This window comes from Barbus barbus, assembly GCF_936440315.1.
Source record: "Barbus barbus genome assembly, chromosome: 45".
NCBI classification, from domain to species: domain Eukaryota; kingdom Metazoa; phylum Chordata; class Actinopteri; order Cypriniformes; family Cyprinidae; genus Barbus; species Barbus barbus.
Genome location: NC_136723.1, coordinates 2,309,163 through 2,335,441, shown reverse-complemented (window position 1 = coordinate 2,335,441; position 26,279 = coordinate 2,309,163). Strand labels below are relative to the sequence as shown.

At 37.6% G+C, this 26,279-nt stretch overlaps 2 protein-coding genes across 3 annotated transcripts in view; both read right to left on the bottom strand.

Annotated features, from left to right (window-relative positions):
- Positions 1–26,279, bottom strand: part of LOC306863969 (pro-neuregulin-1, membrane-bound isoform-like) — a 64,046-nt gene that overhangs the window by 20,816 nt on the left and 16,951 nt on the right. The window lies entirely within an intron of this gene.
- On the bottom strand, positions 18,726–19,866 carry LOC306863978 (uncharacterized protein; the record flags this gene model as incomplete). The annotated part of the gene is made up of 1 exon (XM_079407612.1): positions 18,726–19,866. The coding sequence occupies exon 1, from the start codon at positions 19,440–19,442 to the stop codon at positions 18,726–18,728; it is 717 nt and encodes a 238-aa protein (XP_079263738.1). The 5' UTR covers positions 19,443–19,866.

Genomic DNA, 26,279 nt, shown 5'->3' with positions numbered 1-26,279 from the left:
TGTTTAGTGCAACTAAGCAAATAAAGAGAAAGCAAGGCCACAGATGCTGAAAAGCTTCTTTTCAAGTGAGAGAAAGTTGGTTTATGCAATGCTAAGAGTAAAGCTTGCCCACATGAAATATGTTTCTAACATATGAAATGAAATGTTATTTGCAATGCAGAAACATAGTTTTTAATGTGTTAGAAGTTCTATGCACAGCAAGTTATGTTAGAGCTTCAATGCACAGCATGATTAGTTTAGAGCTTCACTAATCTAAGATCAAGCGTCTGAGCTTTAGATCATGACATGCACAGTATGGGTGTCTGATTCAAATGACCTTCACAAAATATCTGCTAAATATAAGACGAGTAGGAGAAGGCCATCAATGAACATCAGACTGTTGAGACCGAAATAAATGCAAACTCATCACATTTCACTTAAAAAAAAAATGTGAGTGAACAGGTATGATAATATTTCTCAACCAAACAGCTACTTCATTGCAAGCCTACACAGAGTCAAAGACGAGCAACATTCAAATAATTATGTTTCTGCTCAAATATATCCATTTACAAAGCAGCAATATCATGCAATGTTTAGTTTTAAGCATGTGACGATTTTAAACGAAAACAACTCAGGCAATCACAGATATTTTATACCAATTCTAGAAATCTGAAAAGCATCAAATAATATCACTCCGTACCTGTAACATTTCGATAATATCTGGATATATGAAAGCGCATTACTCCTGTGAGTCGACAACCACTGGGATGACAAAGTGTTTCCCTGAGCTCTTTGGATCTACTGCCTTCCTCTGCACTTCTTCCAGCCACACCGGTCTGCAAAGTCCCTGCTCATCAACATTTTTAACTGAGCACCTCTACACCAGCTCACGTGCTCACCGCAGACGTCACATCTGGCATTGCGTCTCTAATGCGTCATCAATGCAGCACTGAATAATCAAAGTCGTCACAATCTGGCCGACCCTCTTAACTGTATTGAATGTGTACTTATAGCCCACTTCAAATATTAAAAGTATATTTTTAAAAACTGTACTTTTAGATAATATATGAAAAAAGGTCGCTTAAGTGTATAGCGAACACTTTCATGACTTTTCATGGCACTTTTAAAGTCACCATAAAATCTAAATGGACAATTCTTACTTTTTTTGTGGAACATGGCAGTGTTTCTTATAATATATATATGAATGAATATATATATATATATATATATTTACATATACACTGCCTTTCAAAAATTTGGGATCAGTAAGATCACAGAAATAAATTATATTTTAAAGTATATTAAAATAGAAAACTGGTATTTTAAATTGCAATCATATTTCAGAATATTAAAATTTTTTCGGTATTTTTGATCAAATAAATGCAGCCTTGATGAGCATAACAAACTTCTTTAAAAACAATACAAATCTTACCGATCCCAAACTTTTGAATGGCGGTGTATATAAAAATTCATATTTTCTTGTAATCTTTTTTCAAGATAATTTTCCCTCTCCTTGCAACAACATCTCTTCTCTGATGATGCTGGCACCAGCACGGGGGCTTCCCTCCAGCAACAGCAGACGACATGCGATCAAACCATCCAATCAATTCCTGACAGACACAGTCAGGTCCCACCCTACATTGTTTTCTTATGTGGGAATCCGTTTAATTCGGATATACATCACAATACCCAAGTAAAAAAAGTAATATTTAAAATACATTTATTTCATACTAAGTATAGTTCAAATCTATACTTCTATATATTTAATATATAGAAATCTATACTTCTATATATTCTATAGTGAATATACTTCTTCAGTTGGACTTCTACTTTCGCATTACTAAAGTGTATTAAGCACAAAATTAAGTCAATTTAAATTAAGACTTTAAGTAAACCAGTTTAGTATAATAAAAGTGCAATTGAAGAGTATTGTTATTAAGTATATAAATATATAAATGTATTTGTAGTAGCCTTAGCATGAAATAAATGTATTTCAAATACTTTTTAGTATATTTATTTTTCACTAGGGAGGAAAATTTGGCTTTATATTTTAACCATATTTCAAAGACAATACATTTATTTGCATTTAATACAAATATAAACTATACTACATTTTCTTTTAATTCTAAGTAACACGTAACTAAGTTTCCCAAAAAATTACATTCAGCTCACAGTGTTAGTACTTTTTTTTAACAGTATGCTAAATTGTACTTCTTTTTCACAAGGGAAAAAAAGAGCACACATGTTCTGGACAACAGGCCTTCTGTGACACACACACACACACACACACACCTGCAAACCTTCTGGATCTGTCACCATTACTAGGAAGGGACTGATGACAACCCAACCGTGAGATCCACCGATTCCTTGCGTGACTGACCGAGAACCTCCTGAAGTTACTTCATGATTTCACATACTAATGGTTCTATTTTCTGCTTTTAGGACCAAACTGATTCCACCAGGAAATATCGATAGCCTTCTCTGACCAGCTCTGACATCAAGTTACTCTCATTTACGTGCCGGAGCGCATGGCCACATCCGGCCGTCCCGTCACATCCCCTCTTCACTGTCGATAAAGGACAGCAGCCACTGAAGGCTGGGGATATTTCGAGGCTGCTGGTATGAAGATGAGCAGATTAGAATAAAACTCAGCCTTCTTCCTGACAGATAATCGAGTTAGCTTCGTAGGTCACAGACCCCATCAGGTGACCAGTGAAGCAGAAGACATTCTGCCTTTGAGCTCAATGTAATTTAATCTTTACCATCCGAACTGCTGATGTTTGAGACAACCAGCGCTGCATGAATAATTGACAGCGTAACAGATTGCTTTTGTCCCGTTAATCTAATTGCCGTTTTTCACTCCCATTAAACCTGCAGCATTAGTGATCAGGCACATTTTATCATCCGTCACATCACAACAACGTTCTGTGTTTTCTGAGGACGGGAAAGTGACGTGCATTTGCATACGACTGACCATCACCGCATGAAAGAAAACGCAGAATCAAAAGACTGTAAGTAGAATGACAAGATTTTAAATAGACACTATTCATGCATTATTGGCATTTTGGCATTCTGCGCTCACAGTGACGGGCTCCTCTGTAAAGTGGATCTGTCAGCAAAACAGCAGGAGTGCATTTGAGTCTTTTCAAGGTGAGAGACATGAGCCAAATCATTCAACTCACGTATGAGCACATCTCAATGCAGCCAAAGTCTGGCGTTGATGAGTGAGAGTCTGAACCTGAGTGATGAGCAAAGGAGAAGAGGGACAATTGCATTGCTGTGCAACCTTCATGCTTGTACTTGAGTCTTTTGACATGTTAATGAACACTGACCTGGTCATAAAATGGAAATTACCAGGAAAATTCCCAAGGTTTAGTTAAGTGGTGACTGTAGAAGTGGTGGCTGAAATGGAGTTGACATATAACTTGACTTTCCATCGAGATTTTAGTTTAAAACTAATATGAATATAAAAATTCAAGTCAAGCTTTTATTTATATAGCACTTTATACAATATAGATTATTGCAAAGCAGCTTTACAGGGATAAACAAGAAAACAGTGATTTAATGATGAAAACACAATTCAATTGTGCTGTAAAGCAGCTCTAAAAAGTCTGAAATAAGTATAAGTGCTAAAATTGAAATTAAAAATAACAATCCAAAAACTAATAAAATGACAAAAGCACATAGCAAAACTAAAATGCAAGCTATAAATAAAAATAAAAGCCAACTCAAAATGTTAATATACTACAATAGTATATAAAATAACACTAAAATTAATATAGCATAGCTGTCCAGTTATAGAACATTAAATTAATTCAGCTGTAACTTGAGTCAAGCATCAGAGTCAAGGAGTCGCAATTAATAAAGTAATAAAAACAGTAAACAAATTGAAACTATTGTAAAAAGGAGAGTGTATATTTTTAGAAACGTATTCACCTTTTCACTTCTGCTAGTAAAAGGGTCCTGCATTATGACAAATCGACATTTGAAAATACAAATATTTCATGTGCCTTTAATTATTATGTGCTCATGTATAATAACAATAAACTGATTAGAAAATTGTCACACAGGACATTTCAAGTTCCAAAATGTATTTCATGTCAACTACCCCAATGCAAAGTTTGCAGGTTTAGTCCCATGTAGTGGAGTTAATGTCTGTGAGAATACCTGTAAGACGCAGCGAGTCTCAAAATAAATGCTCCCTAAAAATAGCAGTGCAGGGCCACTGCAGCACATCCACTGCAATGCAGCAGCGCTCAGGGTCTCTCTCTCTGCGTGAGCACTTTGAGGGGCACTGCTGGATCGATTTGGTTCCATTTCATTTTTTTTTTGCTGGTGGGAAGAAACCAAAGACGCCGGCTTTGCACAGACACTGCATCATGCTGCAGTGCAAATGTGCCACCTCTCCTAATGCAACTGCTGGACCAGCATTTTCCTGTGTCCTTTACTCAAATACACAGGGAGAAAAATCCATCTGAGCATAGGTTTACTGAAGTATATTTTGTTCTTTCAGATGGGTTTTAATCTAATATGTAAAAACATATTAACAGACTGCTGAATCATACTGCAGGTTTATCGGTGACTCAGTGAGTGCTGTGTGTCCAAGGCACAGGCTGTCTTTCCTCTTTAAAAGTTGTATGATACAACATCTGCAATATACAGTACTTCTGTTCACTTAAAGTCCTGGAATCAGGTCACTTGAAACCGTACACTAGATCACGTGCCACACAGCATGTTAGCAGAGGACATAAGCTCAATATTTAAGCACAAATGAAACATAGATCAGCTACAGGGTAACATAGTTCATGCTATCTATTCTTATTGCATTTACAATAAAATGGGGACTAGAGCATTCGAGCTTCAAAAAGAAGCTCTATAAAATAAAAGCACCAGTGCCCTAAGCTTTCAAGCATTAAATTGTATTGTTCTGGAAAAGAGCAATCATAACATTATTCTAAATTTTCCCTTTCTGTATAACAGAAGAAAGAAAGTCAGGCTTAGACTACTAAAACATAGTAGTTTTAGAATACACAGTACATATTAAAGTAGGTATTGTGTGGGGTTTGCTTAGTTTTTTCTGATACTGGTGTTCCCATCATGCACTGGGGCAGGAATAATTAATTAATGAGATAGATTTTTTTTGTCCTGTTTTCCAGCTGTATTTACACTGTTTTATCATTGCTTTTGTTGTTAGATTTAGTAACTTGTGATTTTGTTACATCTGGAGTTTATTTTCTACTCAAAATGACATCCATACTCAAAAATGAACCACAGAATGTTACCATCATCGTGTATTGTGTACCAAGTAAGTCTCTGTTCAGACGAGTGCTGCGTTATTAAATATATAGATATGGTGTCTACATGATATCTATTGTATTATTTACTTCTAAGAAATGTTTAGCTAGGTTCTATATTAATAAGTAAAATCAAAGTATTGCCAAGTAGGCTTTAACTAAATAAAAATTACTCAAACTTTTACTGGCAAAGCTAATTTTCTTCGTTAAATTTACATAATTCAGGTAAGTAGATTTTATTTAATACTATATGTGAAATTATATATAATTATGTACTATTTATTACATTTCTTAATGAATGTTAAGTTCAATAGTAAGTAGATTGTACAGAGCAGTAGCAGTAAAATTGATCTAAAATGTGTTAGTGCAAATTGTTAAGATTTTTTAAAAAGTAAATCTTTCAAGTTATTTTTTTCAGTGTACTCTCAATCATGACACACTATTGCTTAAACACCAGAGAAAGCCTAAACTAGCAGAACTCAAAGCTGAAGTTGTTCTTCAAATGTTGGTTCTGGTGTGGCAGGAAGATCATATCAAACATCCCTCCAATCTCTCAGCGTTTACCTGATTCATTTCACATAACGGCAATGCGATGAGATTTCTGTTGATCTATAACTACGTGTTTCACTCAACATAACCAGCAGGAAATGAATGTGTGCTTCAGAGCGCTCTTGTGTAATGTGTGTAGAGAACACACCTTCGGGCTGCAAAATGCCAAGACATTCTTGTGCGGTGTGTATATACATACATTTTTACTCTCCTCATTAAGTCCCATAGCAAAGCATGCTGGGAACAATTCTCAAACCGAACTTTGATGATGTCAGTGATCACGTGGCTTTTACAGAATGCAAACTTGTCATTTGGTTTGAAACAAATAGTGTAAATTACACCAACAAAACTTAGTTTTACTTCCAGATAACTAAATATTTTATTTTAGCTCAAAGACAAGACAAAAAAGTACATTTATTAAGTTGGATCAAGTATTAAATGTTCTTTATTATAACGACAAGGCATATGCACTTTTTTCAGTGTAGATATTTTTTACATTTAAACAAAAAACTGAATGAAGAGTTCAGACAGTTGTTAAACAGACTTCAGCGTCCTGCTGATTAAGATTACAGATGTTAGAGAAAACACAACTGTACTTTCACTGGCACATCATTTTAGTCTCTAATTTCTCAGCATACTCCTGAGAGTATTAGTATTAGTAATAATCATATCCACATTCTTTAAAAGGCAGTGTCACTTTACTAGTTAATATTTAGCAAAACTCCTTATCTATGTAATGACCAAGGTGCCTACTTGGAAAGGGCTGTCTGATGTGCTCCAGACCATAATAATCCTTAGGATAAATCTATAGAACACTTTATGAAAATCATTAGGGATGTTGGTAACACTTTAGTTTAGGGACCAATTCTCACTGTTAATTAGTTGCTTATTAGCATGACTATTATTAACATATTGGCTGTTAAATATTGGGCTCATGAGGTATTATGATAAACTTTCAAACTTTCGATTCTGAAATAATTTTATCTATCCCGACAAATTTGTATTATCTTAGTCCAGAATAAGTTGGAGTTTCATGCACGCATTACTTGGCTGCTTGCAATGCTGCACATAAGTCTGTAAAATCTGTTTTGGGCTCATGAAAGAGAAGATCATCTTGCCTTCTGTTGAGGATGGAAATAGCTAAACCTTTTGACATGCCATTTATAAACATTAGACCCATAATTATAGCATAATATTAATTTAATTAATGAAAAAATGACAATACTCTGACCAGAATAGACCAGAGGGAGGAATATCAAAAGCAGAAGCAGAGCAGAAGCAAAGAGTCTGATTTCTTTATTTGCAGTCTCATAGACTATTCAACCTCAAGTCTCTGTGATCTGGCTCATGTCCTTCCTTCAGTATAAGTCTGAGGGATTGTTTAACTCTTTTATTGTCCACCAGGAGAAAACACCTTCTTTTGAATAGACTAGAAAACTTTGTTGGCATTAGTACTTATCTGACCGCCATCAATTCGTAGCAGTGAATGAAGAGGTGTCATATCGATCACAAGTGCAGTATGGAGTACCTCAAGGCTCAGTACTAGGGCCGTTACTGTTCACACTTTACATGTTACCCTTGGGAGATATTATCAGGAAACATGGTGTTAGCTTTTACTGTTATGCTGATGATACTCAGCTCTATATTTCTTCGCGCCCCGGTGAAACACACCAAATTGAAAAACTAACGGAATGCATAGTCGATATAAAAAACTGGATGATGAGTAATTTCTTACTGCTAAATTCTGAAAAAACAGGTGTTAATTATCGGACCTAAAACCCCCACATGTAATAACCTAGAACACTATCTAACACTTGATGGCTGCTCTGTCGATTCTTCATCATCAGTTAGGAACCTAGGCATGCTATTTGATAGCAATCTTTCATTTGACAGCCACATATCTAGCATTTGTAAAACTGCATTTTTTTATCTTAAAAATATATCTAAATTACGACCTATGCTCTCAAAGTCAAATGCAGAAATGTTAAGTCATGCATTTATGACCTCGAGGCTAGATTATTGTAATGCTTTATTGGGTGGTTGCTCTGCACGTTTAATAAACAAACTCCAGCTGGTTCAAAATGCAGCAGCTAGAGTTCTTACTAGAACCAGGAAGTATGACCACATTAGCCCGGTTCTGTCAACATTGCACTGGCTCCCTATTAAACATCGTATACATTTTAAGATCTTGCTAATTACCTATAAAGCCCTGAATGGTTTAGCTCTTCAGTACTTGAGCGAGCTCTTATCACATTATAGTCCTTCACGTCCGCTGCGATCTCAAAACTCTGGCCATTTGATAATACCTAGAATATCAAAATCAACTGTGGGCGGCAGAACCTTTTCCTATTTAGCGCCCAAACTCTGGAACAATCTACCTAACACTGTTTGAGAAGCAGACACACTCTGTCAGTTTAAATCTAGATTAAAGGCCCATCTCTTTAACCTGGCTTACACATAATACACTATCGCATTTCTATAATTCAAATCCGTTAAAGGATTGTTAAGGCTGCATTAATTAGGTCAACTAGAACCGGGAACACTTCCCAAAACACCCTATGTACTTGTTACATTGTTAGAAGAATGGCATCTACGCTAATATTAGTCTGTTTCTTTCTTATTCCGAGGTCACCATTGCCACCCGATCCGGTCCGTATCCAGATCAGATGGTGGATCAGCACCTAAAGATGACCTCTACAGCCCTGAACAACAGCGGAGACAGGACACCTAGATGAGCCCCAGAGACAGATGCCCATTGAAGACCTTGTCACCTAGACGGCCATCGGGACAAGACCACGGGAACCAGATGAGTCCTTTACAAAATCTGACTTTGCTGCAGTTAGAATTGAACTGCTGGTTCGTTTGGCCAGAGGAGAACTGGCCCCCCGACTGAGCCTGGTTTCGCCAAAGGTTTTTTTCTCCATTCTGTCACTGATGGAGTTTTGGTTCCTTGCCGCTGTCGCCTCTGGCTTGCTTTGTTGGGGACACTTATTTTCCAAAGATATCCGTCTACATGATTGCACAGACACTATTTAAACTGAACTGAGCTGAACGATGACATCACTGAATTCAATAATGAAATGTCTTTAACTGAAAATGTAGTGTTTAATCTTGTCATTTTACATTATTGACACTATTTTCCTATTCTGATATTGTAAAGTTGCTTTAACACAATCTGTATTGTTAAAAGCGCTATATAAATAAAGGTGACTTGACTTGACTTAACAAAATACAATACAGTGATACTCTACTTGAGCACTAATAATGTCAGGTCTGAACAGCACAAGATAAAGTACTCATAAGATGAAGGCAACATATAGAGAGCATGTAAGGTCATATCTAAAAGAGTTGGGGAAATGTCTGTTTTTTAGTCATATGACCAGTTAATTATGCCTTAGCATGCACACCACTGGGATTATGAGACAGATGGTGTGAGGAAAACCCTTTTGTTTCCAACATCTTCAAAATAATTAGTCGCACCTGGGCTGTGCAGAAGGACAGACTGATGATAGTACTGTGGAAACAGGTCATAAGTCTCACTTGACCACCGGTTTCTGTTAATGGCTTCACTATTATAATAGTGACAAACAGTGAAAAGATGAGTAATCTGTAAAAGGTACATCTTAAATCACATGTGCATGAACTTGCTGGTCTAATGGATGATTTTTGTAAAGCCGCAGGCATCCTGATCTACAGGAGACCATATCTAGATCGTACCTCATCTAACTGGCCTAGACAGAGAGAAATGTTAAAGAAAAGTCTTCACACCAGCTACACTTCTGTTAACAGCTTTCCATTTCACAGACTGTAAAGTCGTCAGCACAAGATGAATCGGGAAAGAAATATTTAACTAATAATACTTACTCTATTTTGCACAAACTCATTTCTGATAAATGCTTGATGCTCATTTCTGATCAATGCTACAGATCTGAACCTGCTGTGGGATTCTGAGACAGGTTGATTTTACGCTGCTTTTAAGACTCTTAAACATGCATAAAAGCAGGTTATTCTGTGAATTTTAAATAGGTAAGCAATGTTCGCCCAGTATAGGCACAACTGATTTGCTGCAAAGCTGGTAAGAAGGCGTCACTGCTTATTGCTTGCACATTTGTCTGTTAGACTGGTGATGCAACTAGTCTGCATTGCAGCCAATCAAACACAGTAAAACAGAACAAAATATAATGACTCTGGCTAAATGTTTTAATGTTTTAATGGTTGTAATGGCCAAATTGATTATTTAAATTATGTGAAGGTTGAGAATACTCAAGTAGGTTCTGAAGAGCATCTACCCATGATTCCTTAAGCCTTATGGCTACCTAAAATAGTTTGTTTTTTGGGCACAAACTGGCACACAACAAATTCTAGGAAGAAAACTCATCCCATAATGTAATGAAACAAGTTCAGCCAGATTTAGTGATCGACATACCGATGCGACATAACAATCCAGTGTCTCTGTCATTGCTGAACATTTCAGACAATCCAAGGAAAGAATGGACTATATTGTGGTAACAAATGACCCAATGTAACAAGACACTATATCAATGCTGATGTCTGAAATACAATGTGATTTATCTGAGGAGTGAAATATATGCAAACAGCCCGTTGTTTCTTCATTATATAAAAAGTATATGAAAACGGGAGACTTTTGTTCTGTAAGCCCCAATAGTAAAGCATGTGCTCTTCTAGCTTACTTTCTGATACTAATGCAATTACACACATCTACTCAGGAACGGCAATTAAATTCAGTAAGTCAACCATGACAATGAGCAAAAACAACACCCAGAAGTGCTGATTCCCAAAGAAAATAAAATATGGGCACATAATGTTTCTGTTTGTTTTTTTTTTTACAGGAAACTGGAGCTTGTGTCATATTTTTAAACTCAGTCAATGAACATTATGTGTGTAGACATACTGAGTGACATTGAGCAGGTCATTGTGGCCAGTGTGTGTGTGTGTTGTTCTCTGTTGGGTTTCAGATCTTCACTGTGAGCTGTTGAAGGAGAATGGACAAACAAACACAGCATCATGTCCTGCAACATGACAATGACAGCAGCAATCTCACTTACAATCTCACCTTGACAAAACACACACCTGCCCAAATTTAGCTTGCAGCATAAATAATTACTACAAGCACTTATTTTTTGTAATGCACTTATTCTTGTTTTTCTTCTGGAATTGAAAAGGCTCATTTTTACAGTACTTTTCATCGTATCATACTTTACATGCTTAAAAGAGTGAATATGTGTGTATATATATATATATATATATATATATATATATATATATATATATATATATATATATATATATATATATATATATATATATATATAATTTTTTTTTTTTATTCAGCGAGCAGCTGTGGATATTTAAGGCAGATCATCAGCAGTTCAGTTTCAGCACTAATCGCCAATTTCAGATGGAAGTATGCAGTGTGCTTTTTGTCAGGTTTTCTGCTCATTAGGGCTCATTAGAGTTTGGACCAGCAACTAAAAAAAAGTCTGGTTGTTTATAAATATATGTTGGTGTTGCTCCAAACACTGCACCAAATCAAGCATTATAAAAAGAATAGTTATCACAGAAACAACGCACTTTACAAGAATTGTGCAAAGCAATGTTTATGGATACTTAATTGCATGTTAAATCAAATTAAAAAGGTATTATATTTTACTTTTCTTTTCTTTGAAACATGGTTAAAGTGTACTGCCAAATACGGACAAGTATTTGTAGTAAACTTGAATTTTAATGAAGTTTTGTGGATTTTTAGTGGCTGTAGGAAGTTCACACATGTTTAACAAACTGAAAAGTGACATTTTGTCTATTGTTTTGTATATATATTTTTGTCAAATATTTTCTTTGTAAAGTCTGGGTAACTGTGTGGGTAGTGTATCTAACTGTGACTGTCCAAATATTTTTGTGGTCATTGTATAATAAGTGTTAGAAATGAGGTGTCTTTAAAGCATACGAAGAACACACATCAAAGTTCATCATGCAGTAATCAGGAGAGAAGCATGATGTGTTTTTGTCTATGCTCATTATGCTGCTTATACTCTCAGAAGAGGAAAAACAAACAGAAAGACATGTGTTATGTGTACGGCTGGGAAATCAGACGCTGCTCGGAGGGGAATGTGATTTCCACACGATCTCCAGAGCGGACAGACGAACAAACACAGAAAACTCTCACACGCATGCCACTCTTTGGCACAATACATACATGGCCAGGATACTCAGTGTGTGTGTGTGTGTGGTGTTAATGAGACTCTGAAGGTGATCATTAGGTAAACCCAGCTCAGCTCTCCACAGACACACACTGATTCACAGGTGTAGCAGACGATGTGGGACAGTCAGAATGCACACATTTATTTTTAACATCTCTCTGTTAGCAAACACTATTTCTGCTCCATGAACTTTATTTTTTTCTAAATAATATGCAATGAAATGAACAGTCGCCATCATGAGCGACTGCTGGCGTAGTGTTTCCTGTCTCGCTGACCTTGTCCATGTGCATTGTAATATAAGACTGATGTGCATCTCACCAATATCATTATGCAGCAGAGACTCAAGGGAGGTCTGTTCTCAGGAGTGTATCATATATTCGCTGTACCCACAATGCCTTTGGCATTCCATTCAAACCCTGTTACCGCCCACCAAACAAGGTCATGAAGACACTTGTGATATCTGAATATTCATGACGTTTCATGAAAATTTCCTGCAATCAATCCAGGGCCTGCAGAAGGCCAAATAGCACATGGACTGAATTATTTTCCTCTGCAGATAGCAAAGGCTCCATAAGACAAGGCAAAGCAGAAATCATGTGCACTGAAAAATGTACATGACGCGATTGCGCTGTGAAATCCATTATCAAACATCTCAATATCACTGAGAAACTAAATGATCTAAATGCTCATGACATCAAACATGTAGTTACTGAACAGAAATCACCCAAAATCACTGTGTGATCCTTGTCCAGGAAGGGAAGTGGTGTGTGACCCATACTCAGAATTTGTGCTCTGCATTTAACCCATCCAAGTGTACACTCAGTAGTGAACATATACCCGGAGCAGTGGGCAGCCAATGCTGCGGCGCCCGGGGAGCAGTTGGGGGTTCGGTGCCTTGCTCAAGGGTCTCACCTCAGTCGTGGTATTGAGGGTGGAGAGAGCGCTGTACATTCACTCCCCCCACCTACAATCCCTGCCGGACCTGAGACTCGAACCCACAACCTTCGGGTTACAAGTCTAACTCTCTATCCACTAGGCCACCACTTTATGATGAAGAAAAATATTTTAGTCAAATCTCCGCCTAGTTCAAACTCTTCATATGTACTGGTTTAATATGGCTTTGAAAAACTTTTTTGTACAATTTTTAAGAAAATATTACATTTAAAAGGTCATGTGGTGTGACTATCCAAAACCATTTCCTTACAACTTGAATATATTTGTGTGCGCATCTTAAACTTTATTTTCTAATAATAACAATAATAAAAATATATATATTTTTCAAAGTAAAAATCATTATGAATTATTGTTTTGGGGAGCTGTACATCCTGTGCTAACACTGATCTTGAGACACTTGTTTTATGTTTTTTATTCTGCATGTTAGTTGCACCACATGATGTATTGTGAAATATTATTCTCTTACTCCTATTAAAATTGAATAAACATTATGCCAAAGTACTTAAAAGGGTTTTCTTTTCAAGAATCTCATTCTGTTTGTTTTCATTATCAAACCAGGAAATTTGTATCGCCCTAAAATGTTTTCCTTCATGCCCACCCCATGTAATTGACCCGTTTTGTGAGCAGTATGCATCAGTCAGCGAACAGACTATCTGTCTGTGTGTCTGAGACAAATCACATCTAACAATCAATTCAGTGTGCTGCTCAAATTTTGCCAGGAAAAACTGATGTAGATTAAAAACTTTCACCCAAAATCTAATGCAAAGACATTTGTGAGACAGAAGCTGTTGACTCAAATGACTTTAAGGATGGATGTCTAGCATAAATAAGACCATTATTTATGTGCTGAGTCACTGGATCGAACATGTCGGACCATTAGAGGATTCTGTTCAGAACGGCACCGTTACCTTCCTCATAACTGCCAGATGTCACTTCATTCCAGCATAATTAAATCAGAGATGTTTGCCTCAGCTGGTCTCTCTCCATTACAATAATGAATTCATCAACCCCATGGCTCCATTTCACAATCACATCTCCATACACTGTTTGGATTTAGATTTGGATTTGGTACAGTAATGGAAGGGTGAACATGCTGTGATCAATAATATGTGCATTGCCCTGATTAACCTAACTTTACCTTCATATAAGGACAAACACAGCTCCTCTGAGATTATGCGACGAGCTTGATGAAGAAAAATAAGCCATTCTGTTGTTTGAAACCCATTTTTGCTGTGTCCTTTGGTGTTGTGTGAGACTTTATGAGCTTCAAGTCCACGTGCAGATGGGCCTCATGGGACAGAAAATGCCTGAGTGACGGCTAATAAAAGATGATGCATGCTTGCACATTATCATTATGCTCATTGTTAATTCACATTTGGTGCACAGGTTTTGCATTTAGTTTGGGTTTAGCTTTTGGATTGCACCTAATATACTAGTGTGGTGCTTCTGTTTTATGCTGTGAGCTATTGAGAGCATGACATTTTGTAAACAAATTTTCCTACATTCAGTCATGTTAATATATTTGCATAATTTGGGTCTACAAATCCGCTAACACTTTAGTATAGGGACCAATTCTCACTATTAACTAGTAGTTTATTAGCATGCCTATTAATAACATACTGGCTGTTTATTAGTGTTTATAAAGCACATATTCTGCATGAGCATATTCTACATCCCTAATCCTACCCAATACCTCAATTTAACAACTACTGCACATTTTACTATTAATAAACAGCTAATTAGGAGTCTACTGAGGCAAAAGTCATAGTTAATGGTTTGTTATTAGCGAGAAACCACAAATTCTGTGATAAAAGTAGTACAAGTCAACATTTTGAATTTAAGGACTAAGTTTGTGTTACGTATGTGTTTATGTAAAATAGATCCTTGAATCAGTTCAAAAGTGCTATGATAGTGAGTTTGCTATTTGAAGAAACATACTACTGGTATTTTCATCACATGGTCAATTGGACATTTACAATGGCGGCTGCAATTAAGAAGGTAAAACCTTTGCCAACTAGCTACGATGAAAAACAATCCATAGGACAGGACCTTCATTATTAGAGGTAAAAGGCGCTGTGATGGGAGGAACTCATCTACTGAAAGCGGGGCATGAACTCTGCGTGAACCTCATTATGCTGAATTAAAGCTGCAAGAGAACAGACCCAATAATGAAATGAACAGCTTCACAGATTATTCGTTAATTAAAAAGGATAAAGTGGAAACAACAGTAAGTGGATTCCAAATATGAAATGCTCAAGAAAGATTGAGAACAAAATCACAGTAAAGAAGCTTCTTAATTTTGCTTGCTTAAGTAATAACTCATCTACACTGTGTTTTTAGATCCTGATGGCAATGAACATGTGAAATGTTTCTGTGACATCATGAGGAAGACCTTTTAAAAGGTTGGTGAGGCGTGCATCACTGATCGATAATGCCATCAGCTCAGAAGTCCATGGGAAGTTATTTATACATTATTTAATGAGTTCACAGTGCTGTGCATTTATCAGCAGCATGTTTTACGGGATAGAGACCTATGGCTTATTTATGTTTACTGTCATGTACTTAGTGCTACGTACCATTTCACTGTGTTCGCATAAGCTGGTTCATGAATCCTATATCACAGAAGAGCACAGATTTATTGTTTGAAGGCTACACCTGAATTTCCTTACATTTAGTAAAAACGTAGATCCACAAAGAAATGACAGAGGACCCAGTCGTTTAATCTATAACACTAATCTTCCACAGGAAAGATTTGCTACTATAGTGCTGTTACCACACAGGACATCAATATACTCAGCATTGTAAAAAAAAAAAGTCCAAGTTTGATTCTTGGCTTTACTCCCACTGAAATACTGCAGTAAGATATGAGTCAGGTTGTTCGTGCAAAGCATCTCAAAATATTCTAGATCCAAGACGGATACTGCTGCCTATATCTATAAAACAGCTCAGTAGTGAGCTCTGATGTTGAACTACATGAAAGGTTGAACTGTCCCTGAGCTCAAGGACACGACAAGCAGACTGATGAAGCTGTGAGGCCATCGACTTACAGTCACAAACAACTTTTTTATTCTCAAGTTCTGTAGAGAATCATCTATGAACTGGAAGAACCCAGATACCAACAAACTGATCTAAAGAACCTTAAAAAAACACCAAGAACTTAATTAATCTCCAAACAACCAATCAGCAACCTCAAATTTCCACACAACACAAAACTGACATTAATTATAATACAGTGAATCAGGGTTACTGGGCTGGTCCACATATGTATCTCTACTATTTACAACCATTACAGTCATTAGCATACTCTAAAAAACAACAGGTAAACAACTGCAGTTTGGCACATGACATTTACAAAATTCACTATTTTCAAGTTACACGATGCCATAGAAGAACCTTTTTGCCTAAATGGTTCTATAAAGAACCTTTAACATCTGAAGAACCTTTCTGTTTCACTAAAGGTTATTTGTGGCAAAAGAAGTTCTTCGGATCATAAAAAGGTAAGAAAGAGATGGTTCTTTAAAGAACCTTTGACTGAATGGTTCTTTGTGGAACCAAAAATGGTTCTTCTATGGCACCGCTGTGAAGAACCGTTTAAGCACCTTTATTTTTAAGAGTGTAAAACCAGCTATCTGCTTATTCTCTCCTCACATCAATCATATAGGCTCTTACAGAGAGATCAGTGCTCAGTGTTACCTGTGATTGATAGAATCACAGGCTTTGAGTGATAATGTAAATGTAAATTACTAGTACACTAAAGTACTAATGCAATCACATATACAGAATGTGCCCATGATGCATATGTCTCTCGTAATATTTCTGTCCTGTTCTTTCATCTGACAAAATCTGCCATGTATTCTATCAGGCTCAGAATCACAGCTTACTTGTTAGTCAGCTGATCTGCTGTCTGTTATTGATTCAGACTGAAATTTCGAACACAACCGATCGCATTTCCATTTCAGGCCTGGACGATTGATCACAGTGCTCGCAGAGGGAGGGTCTTTGAGCTTCCCAGCAGCACTTTCTTCCAGCAAAGTGTGCATCTGCAGCTAAATGGGGCAAAATTCTGAGGTGAAGTGAGGTTGAAGATCGCGTCATTGATCACATCTGGTCTGCGCAGAAATGGTCTGGTCAGAATAATCATAATTTAACAAGAATGAAGCTGTGAGGGACAGTGGGTTGGATTGTTGTGTACATTGAAGAAGAAATTTGTGCAGCAGACACACAAAAAAAATCAATAAAGGTATAGTAGTCCAGCTCTGTTTTCATTCACATCAAAATAAATATGATGTTCAGCCTGACTAAGGTGCATTCTCTATTATAAATATTTCTCAATTATATGTAAAGTGCAAGTTTTTTTTGTGTTTTGGGGTTTACTTGAGATTTCCTAACAGACGCCTGGGAGATTTGATTCTGTAATTGCTCAGTATTTATCACAAGCAGTCGTCTTAAACTTTGACAGATAAGGTGAGATCATCCAATCCTTCAAATGGATTAAAGTGAAAATGTCACTCTCAGAGAACTGAAGGGCTCGGCTGAGATAAAGCAATAATATCTGCATGATAATGAGCTGTGACCTGCAGATACATGCGCAGCATCATTATCAGACTGACTTCAGGAAACTTCTTGCAGGATGACGGTGCATCACTGGCACGCTGCTAAAAGTGGCAGAGCTACAAGAAAAAAAGCAGGAGAGAAAAAAAAAATTAAATGAAGGGAGGGAGATCCGAGATCCGAGAGTGGAAGTCTGGCAGTCCTCCAGCTGTTATAATTCTTCAAGCTCTCAACGTCACGGTGGAGAGCGTATAGTATTACTGACGATCATCTTGCTCTGGAAGGGTATCTGCTAGTCTTTGTGGAGACTCTGACCTTGAAACGGAGCAGAGCCAACAGGAAGTGCCCTCCTCTCACTGCAGCACTGCTGCATTATCATGCATGATATGTGCCGTGACAAGGGTCTGATGCAACTCGTGTGGGCAGGTAACCGGTAACAGTGTTTAGATTTGACACAACAATCATCAAGCAGCTTCAAAGGGTCGTCTGCGTCACTATCAACGCCCATCTCAGTTAGTTGCGTCCAGGGCTTAGTCACAGGAGTGTGCAGCACAACTGACAAGATATAACACGCCTGCTTTGACCTAACAAAAGCACTCACATCCGGCTCTTGCCTCACTATGAAACATTGCTTAAATGTATAAACAATTAATGTTCTTTGATCCTGTATGAATGGACAGAGTGTACTGACAGGGGTTTGCGTAACCATTTTAATCATACAACTTCTAGACCTAGACCTAAAATTGTAATATGCATATGCAGTCAAACATGTGACCCTGGACCCATAAGGGAATTTTTTTTTAAATTGAGTTGTCTACATCATCTGAAAGCTGAATAAATAAGCTTTCCAGTGATGTATGGTTATTAAAATGTATGGTTGTTAAAATAGGACAATATTTGGCAGAGATATAACTATTTGAAAAACTGCAAACTGAGGATGCAAAAAAAATCTAAATATTGAGAAAATCACCTTTAAATTTGTCCAAATGAAGATCTTAGCAATGCATATTACTAATCAAAAAATAAGTTTTGATATATGTATGGTAGGAAATTTACAAAATATCATCATGGAACCTGATCTTTACTTAGTATGCTAATGATTTTTGGCATAAAAGAAAAATCAATCATTTTGACCCATGCAATGTATTGTTGGCTATTGCTACAAATATACCTGTGCTCCTTAAGACTGGTTTTGTGGTCCAGGGTCACATATGTGAACACTATGACGTGAACACAGATTGTACTTACAGGTCTTTGGAACAATATCGTTAGATTCCAGAGTTTGAGATGGATACTGGTTTGCAGTGGCATTCTGGACGGGTTTGAAGGTGCTCTTGGGGCTGGTTGGAGACACAGAGTTTGTGTGGACTGCTGCAGTGGGCGTAAAAACGGGCACCTTCAATGAGGGCAGCTCAAAGGGTCTGGCTGTGGAGTCCCCTTCCACAAAGACCTTGGGCTGTACTGGGGCAGACGGAGTCAATGGGGTGGAAGGTGAGACTGATGCAGAGTTCTGAGTGAAGTCTGAATTGATTATAGGATCCTGTCCTATGCGCTTGAGATCAAAGTGGGTCGGCGGCTCATATTCGAAGATCTTGTCCACAAAGACCCACTTGAGACCGGCGGTGCAGAGGGCCAGACTTAGCAAGCAGGCCAGGATGGGCAAGATGCAGATTTTTTCCGAGCGGATGCAGTTACTCACCCGCTCCAGATCGAGGCACACGCAGCACGCGGCCACAGGCAAAGGCACGCATCCACTCTCAGAGCCGTCACTGTCCCCCACCGCGTCTTCCTCTGCTTCTTCGGGCGTCTCTTTCGTGGCCGACTCAGACAAGGGATCCGAAGAAGCCTCTTGAGATGCAAGTCCGGCAGAGATGTCCTCCACCGCTTCCGACTTCATCTCTGCCCCTGGTTCGGTTGCTCAGAAGCAGCTGCGCAGGACTCCTCTAATGCTGTGGCAGGCATGCTGCCTTGTAAAGTCTTCTTTTCATTATCAGATCACCAGTGAGGGGGAAGGGACTCGACACGATGCTCAACCTCGTTACTAAAGAGGAAGACTTGCGTGGCTCTGATTTCTGTCGCCCGGGTTCGTTCGCACAGAGCAGGAAGAAAAACAAAGGCAGCAAGTCTATAAATAAGGCATATGCTCCAGAGGCCGCCTGAGGGTGGATCCCGCCTCAGAGAGTCCCAGAGAGAGCGCTGCACTCACCTGGGGGCAGTGCTGGAGCGTCTGGGCTGCGGTTCATGCTCTGCAGAAAACGGCTGAATCATCCAAAAGCAGCAGCAGGTGCATGTCCGATCAAAGCACCGACTCTTGGAAAGACTTGAGCACAGAACCGCACGCAAGGATGAGTAGATAGGAGTAAGGATTACACACACCCCTGCTTCCACCCCTCCTTTTTCTCTCTCTCTTTATCCATCACACCAACACACACGTTCTGTCTCCTGCTCGGTCTACTGTCTCCATCCTCTCACACTGCGAACACTAAGCACAGAGTCGGGCAAGTCTGCGCTTGATCCAATTAGGAAGAACAGCAGCGAATGAGATAGTCTCTCTCTCTCTCTTTCTCTCTCTCATTCACTCATCATCTTTCAGGCATTGATTCTGCTGTGGATGAGGATAGAGTTGTATCTCACACATTGATGGGCTATTTCTCAGGGGGATAGGATGCTATTGTTTCTATTAGTGGTCGAGTGATATGCTTTTTTTCAATGGCTAAAAGCTGATACTGATATCTAGAAGGCAGGGTGGGCGATGGCAGATATTATGTCCATGTATATGCATGGGGAGTTGATGCATAATGTGTCCAAACGCTTTTTTTTAAAGATTTGAGATTTAAAATAAAATAAAATTTTCACTTCACTTATTCCAGGTGCTGCTCACTCTTTGGCTTACCAAGTTTTATTTAAATGGTCCCACTTTATCTTAGGTGACTTAACTACTATGTACTTGCATACAAAATAAGTACAATGTATTCATTGCGCTCATATTGCATTGCAATGCACATTTGCTGCTATTGAGGTGGGATATGGGTAAGGTTAGGGACAGGTTTGGAGGTATGGGTAGGTTTAAGTGTGGGTTAAGGTGTAAGGTATGGGTCAACAGTGTAATTATAAATGTAATTACATGCAGGTATTTAAAAAAAAAAGTACAATGTAAAACATGTAAACAATAAGTGCTTTGTACTAAATGATTAATTTAAATGCAACTACATAGTTAAGGCCACTTTATATAAAGTGGGACCTACCATTTTTAATTATTATTTAGTAGTTGCAATTTTTTTTTTTAAATAGGCATATGCATGTTAAATGTCTATCGGTAGATGTTGAAACTGACAAACTAAACGACCACAGTTATTAGATTTTAAGTATTATCTTTTCTCAAAATGCTGCTGTGGTGCTGATAATAAATGAGGATAAAACATGAATGGAAATGCTTCACAATCTCCTCACAGCATCATTCAATCAAATGGCTGTTTTTAAATCACAGAACTGATTGTTAAAGGCTAAATTGATTTGTTTGAGTGATGTTGGTGTACATTCAGTCTGCCCTTTACTGTTCTATAATCACATTTGCCTGTACATGCTGAAGAAACGCTGACTCAGGGGCCGAGAGATCGCAGGCGGTCCAGAACCCCCATTCAGGGCCAATAAATACTGCATGAGGGACAGACTCCATAGGGAATACTGCAGCCACACCGGAAATCAGCGTGCTTTAATATAATGAGACGTCTTCTTTACACCTCAATTGTGCAAACACATCATATAAGAACAAAAGCTTTTCTAATTAACTGCTTTTGTCACTATTATGTATAGTTCAAGACGTTCATTACTAGTCCTTCACTGCCATTAGATTCATTCACTTCAGTGATCTCAAAATGAAGCTAATTTCACTGTTCACACAGTGAGAATCATCTTTAAAGCCATAATATTATATGGAAGTGTAAATGTAATATAACAAATCGTTGAATGATTTAACATATTACAATTAGCATGTACATAATCTAGTATATTACAAAGACAAGACAGGTTAATAAATTAACGTACCTTGAAACTAAACCTCTAAATCATCCAAATTTGTGTTTGGGTGAATTTCAACATATTCAATTTCAAAAACTCTCAAGAAGAACAAGAAATTATATTTGTCATTAAAAAAAATAAACGTGTTTTTATCAAGATTCTTTTTTCAGTCTTATGGAGTATTTAGCATTTTGTGTTTTCATGACAATAAAGCCCCCCCCCCCCCCCCCCCCCACACACACACACAAATTCTCATTACTTTAATGCTTTTGAATTTTCCCCCATTACTTTCTATGACATTTCATCATCAGATTTCCATTACTGTAATACAACAATTTTTTTTATTACTGCATCTTATCAACTTAAATTAAAACTACCATAAACAAAATACATTTTTTTTCATTTACAGTAACTAGCGTTTTTAGACTTAAAATGTGCTTAACTGTCATTAATTTTTTTTTTTCTAAAAACGTATTTAATATCCTTTGAGTAAAACATTTTCTTTTGACTTTGGGGTGAAATATGACTTTACGGGTTTCATGAGATTCACACGTTTATAACATGAGAGTCTCAAAAATCTAGTGAGTTAACCCAGACAGAGGCCATCTGTTTAACAGATTAGTCAGATTCAGACTCATCCTTGACATCGTCACTATTTGCGTTTTTACATGATCTTTAAATGATGATCTTCAAACTCACTCTTTTATGCACACAAACATACACATTACTTTCGACTGGCCCTCAAACTCTGATGTGGGCTGATAACTTATCACCATTTTCAGATGAGCTGGGATTAGTGACCTCACAACACGTGGCATCGAGCCCCTGCAGGGGTAAATGAAGCCAAAACGGAGGGGTTTAAGTCCCCTCAGGCCTGTTAAGCTGTCCCACATCTCATTGCCATTAGGCTGGGATTCAAACGTACACGAGGGTGTGTGTATGTGTGTAGGGTCATAAGGTCAGGTCAACAGCCGTGACCCCTCACTCTCACAGAAAAGGAAATGGACTCTCATTGTATGGACAGATGTTAACGTCCTGCTGGACATACCAGCAACAACTAAGAGAAAAGTCATACATGTTCCTTATAAAAAGAAGGTTTACGTGTTTACAAACACAGCTGTGATGTGAAACAGTGTATCTCACTGCACAGCACCCGTAGAGACCAACTATTACCCTTAGTTTACATATCTACACCAGATGTACTTGTTAAGTAGGACAACAAGTTTGATTCAGAAAGTTACTCCTTAAAATAAGCTACCCACAAAGCCTTTAGAGGGATTTTGTACGCATAGGTTACTGCATTACATTTACATTTACATTTATTCATTTAGCTGACGCTTTTATCCAAAGCGACTTACAATTGCTATATATGTCAGAGGTCGCACGCCTCTGGAGCAACTAGGGGTTACGTGTCTTGCTCAGGGACACATTGGTGTCTCACAGTGGATTCGAACCCGGGTCTCTCACACCAAAGGCATGTGTCTTATCCACTGCGCCATCACCACCCCAAATTGATCAAACATTGATATGTTTGATCAATTTAGCCTTCTCATATCATCACGACTTGCCTAAAATAAAATCTATAGATATACTAAAACAGTTCAAGAATATAACAATGATTAAACGTTAAACCTGTGCTATAATAATAATGTGCGCTAGCCTAAATCTAAGTTTGTGTGGAGAGTGGAAGCTAAAGCGCGCTCTGCAGGACATGGAGGCACCAGCGCAAACACTTGGATTCTTTTCAGTGGAAACAAATTAAAATAGCCTACGCCGTCATTTTATTTATTTTTCTGATAAAGGTAAGAGTAATACATCATTCGGACCTGTAAAGGGTTTACTTGTATTTGTGTGCACTAACAATACCAACAAAAGGTAGTTCTTTTATAAAACAAAGAAAACAAACATGATGCGCTTTCTGCCGTCTCATCTTGAACAGGAGCGCTTCACAAAAATGAACCGAAGCTGAGCGAATACATGCCTCAAAGACATGATAAATATATCTATAGAAAGCTTTAAATTATCACTTAACGAAATAAAAAAAAAATCAAAAACAAAAACTCTTTTATTATAATCTTAATCATAATCAATAAACATGCATTTCTCTCTAAAGGCGCATCTAATGAGGAGACGGCGAGTTAGGATCAGCAACTTCATCCTTGCGACACAGACTCTATTAGTAAATAATTCAAATATCCCCTTACTATTTCCCGCAGACACATTCATGCTTATGTTTGCTGGGGTTTTGCAGCAAGCTTTAGTCTATTGCGTGCATTTGAACGCAGAACTATTCCGCTGCGCTGAAGTCACTTGAGCACGCTGCTGCTGCGGGACACTAAACACCATCGAGCTGCTCTCAGTTGCGGCACGGTCTCGTGTTGTTTCCACCAGCGCGGCAATTTTTTTCATCACTAATCGATAGATGTCTACAATATAAAAATAAGGAGAAACCCAAAACAGGCCAGAGGCCCGGCCCGCATCTGAACTATGACGTGGAAATTGCCCCGAAGCCCGGCCCTAGAGGCGTGAAAAAGTCGTTGGGCCCGTCGGGCCCGGGCCGAAATGCAGGGCTCTACTGTTTTTAGACTAACGGGTGAGGGCGTGTTCACACTTGGTGTCTTTTTTGACAAGAAAAAGTTGACAAGAGCGCTTCAAAAAAGACACCAAGTGTGCACATAGCCGAAGTTTTGAGTTCTGAAACTTACAGGATGTTTTTATAGTACAGCGACCTCTTATATGTCAAAAGATCAAGAGAATTTTGATTTCTGAGTTCATGACCCCTTTAATATTGAGTATATATAGATAAAATCTACATACTAAAAGGGACATGGCATACGTCTATACGGTATAATTAAATATAATTTATATTGTTCAGATAATAAAGGCCAGTGTATTCAGAGTTACTATGGTATCAGTATAATAAAAACTAAGAACACAATGACAAATTCAAACATCTGATCTGCTAACTGTAAGTATTCATGAAGTGAAATGAGGATAAATTCTAAATCCTTTTAACAGGAAGTTGAATTAATTATTAATGGCTAACAATTGTGAATTCTGTCCTGGAATAATCTCTGATCAGTAAAGTGAAACAGCATGGGTTCGGCGTGTGACGGGTTACTTGTGCATTAGGAGATGAAACGCTTTTCATGCCAAACACGTCAAGGCAAGAGTTTTATTAACAAACGCAGAACAAGGTCTTGGGCAGCAATTCAATAACGCTGCCTTTCTCTGCTGATGCACAAACATTGGGGAGCTTTTAAAGAAATTCTCCTGTGCTGTCACGGAGCAGTGAGACATGGCGTTGGAGTCAGACGCTGTGTCACGTCTGACCGTGTGTTAGTGTCCTCACCTCCAGCAGCCGCCCGACTGGTGCCGCAGCTGCAGGATCATCCATCTCACACAACATGAAATCATCTTCCTGGTCTTATTGGTACATTAGGGCATGTTATCCAAAGAAAATAATGTTATAAAGTGATTCAGCAAAATATAACTTTTGCCACCTCTCAAACAACTTCAATATAAGATCAAATCCAAGCCTACATTGTTTCTCATCTAATGGTGTCCCATGCTTTTTATGTTTCATCTTTTCATGTTTCATACCAAGTAGGTTACTTTATACAGTGATATATATATTTTTACAAAGGCCTCAATTCAAACGGCAGCACTATCATCACTTTCTCTTTACTACTAGTTTTAACATGAAATAAACATGAATGAACATCTCATGCTTCATGTAATCTCTCAATCGGCGTTTCACCCTCGGAAAGACGTCAATAAAACAGCTTGTAAACAAAATGTCATGTAGCATTTACCTCATTTACCTCAGCAAGTCATCAGTGTCCACAGCTCATTATTTGCTAGAGAAATCTAGTGAAGTCTAGTGAAGAGCATTAATAGCAAAATAATAGACTACTCATTATATTTTACTTTACCTGTTAGTGATGTCTTAATTATTTAATGCATGTTTAAATAAATCTGTTATGAAACAAGTTAAGACAGCCACTGTGTAAAGAATATATGTCAACAACAAATTTAATAAATTTTTTTATAATTAAGATGTTAATTTAAAAACTGCATAATGTTCAGTTTACATGTTTGCATAATTTTTTTTTTAAGTTGAGTGTTGATTGTATTTAAGGATAAATAGTAGAGTAATTAAATTTAAGTTTGAACTCTGTTGTTAATTGTAACCTTATAGTAATGTAAAAGGGCTGCTTATAGTTTAGAGCATAAAGCTGAGGTAGATTTTTATTTTTATCATAAGAAGATTAATTATTATTGAATTTATTTAAAGAAAAAGCAATTTGTTCAGTAAACTACTGTTTAATAACAGTATATGTTCATTTTTTTGCATGAGAACAAAACTGCACAAGATATTGAGACTTGCACATATCTTAAAAAAATTTTTTTGTTCTTTTAGTTCATCTTTTTATTTGTTCAAAATAGGGCTGTGCAAATAATCGAATGCAATGATCATGCGTATCTCGTCAGTAAAGCCGGTTCTGTGATTAGTAGTAAATCTCCATCACCTGCTTTTAGATGGAGCGGCATTTAATACTCAGAGCCGTAGATCGCAGGCAAACTACGCAATATCACAGAGCTGGCTTTACTGACTATTGCATTCGATTATTTGCACAGCCCTAGTTCAAAACATTATTTTATTTTAGTACATTTCAGTATTTCCTATTTATTATTGTTTTGATCGCTTGATCGT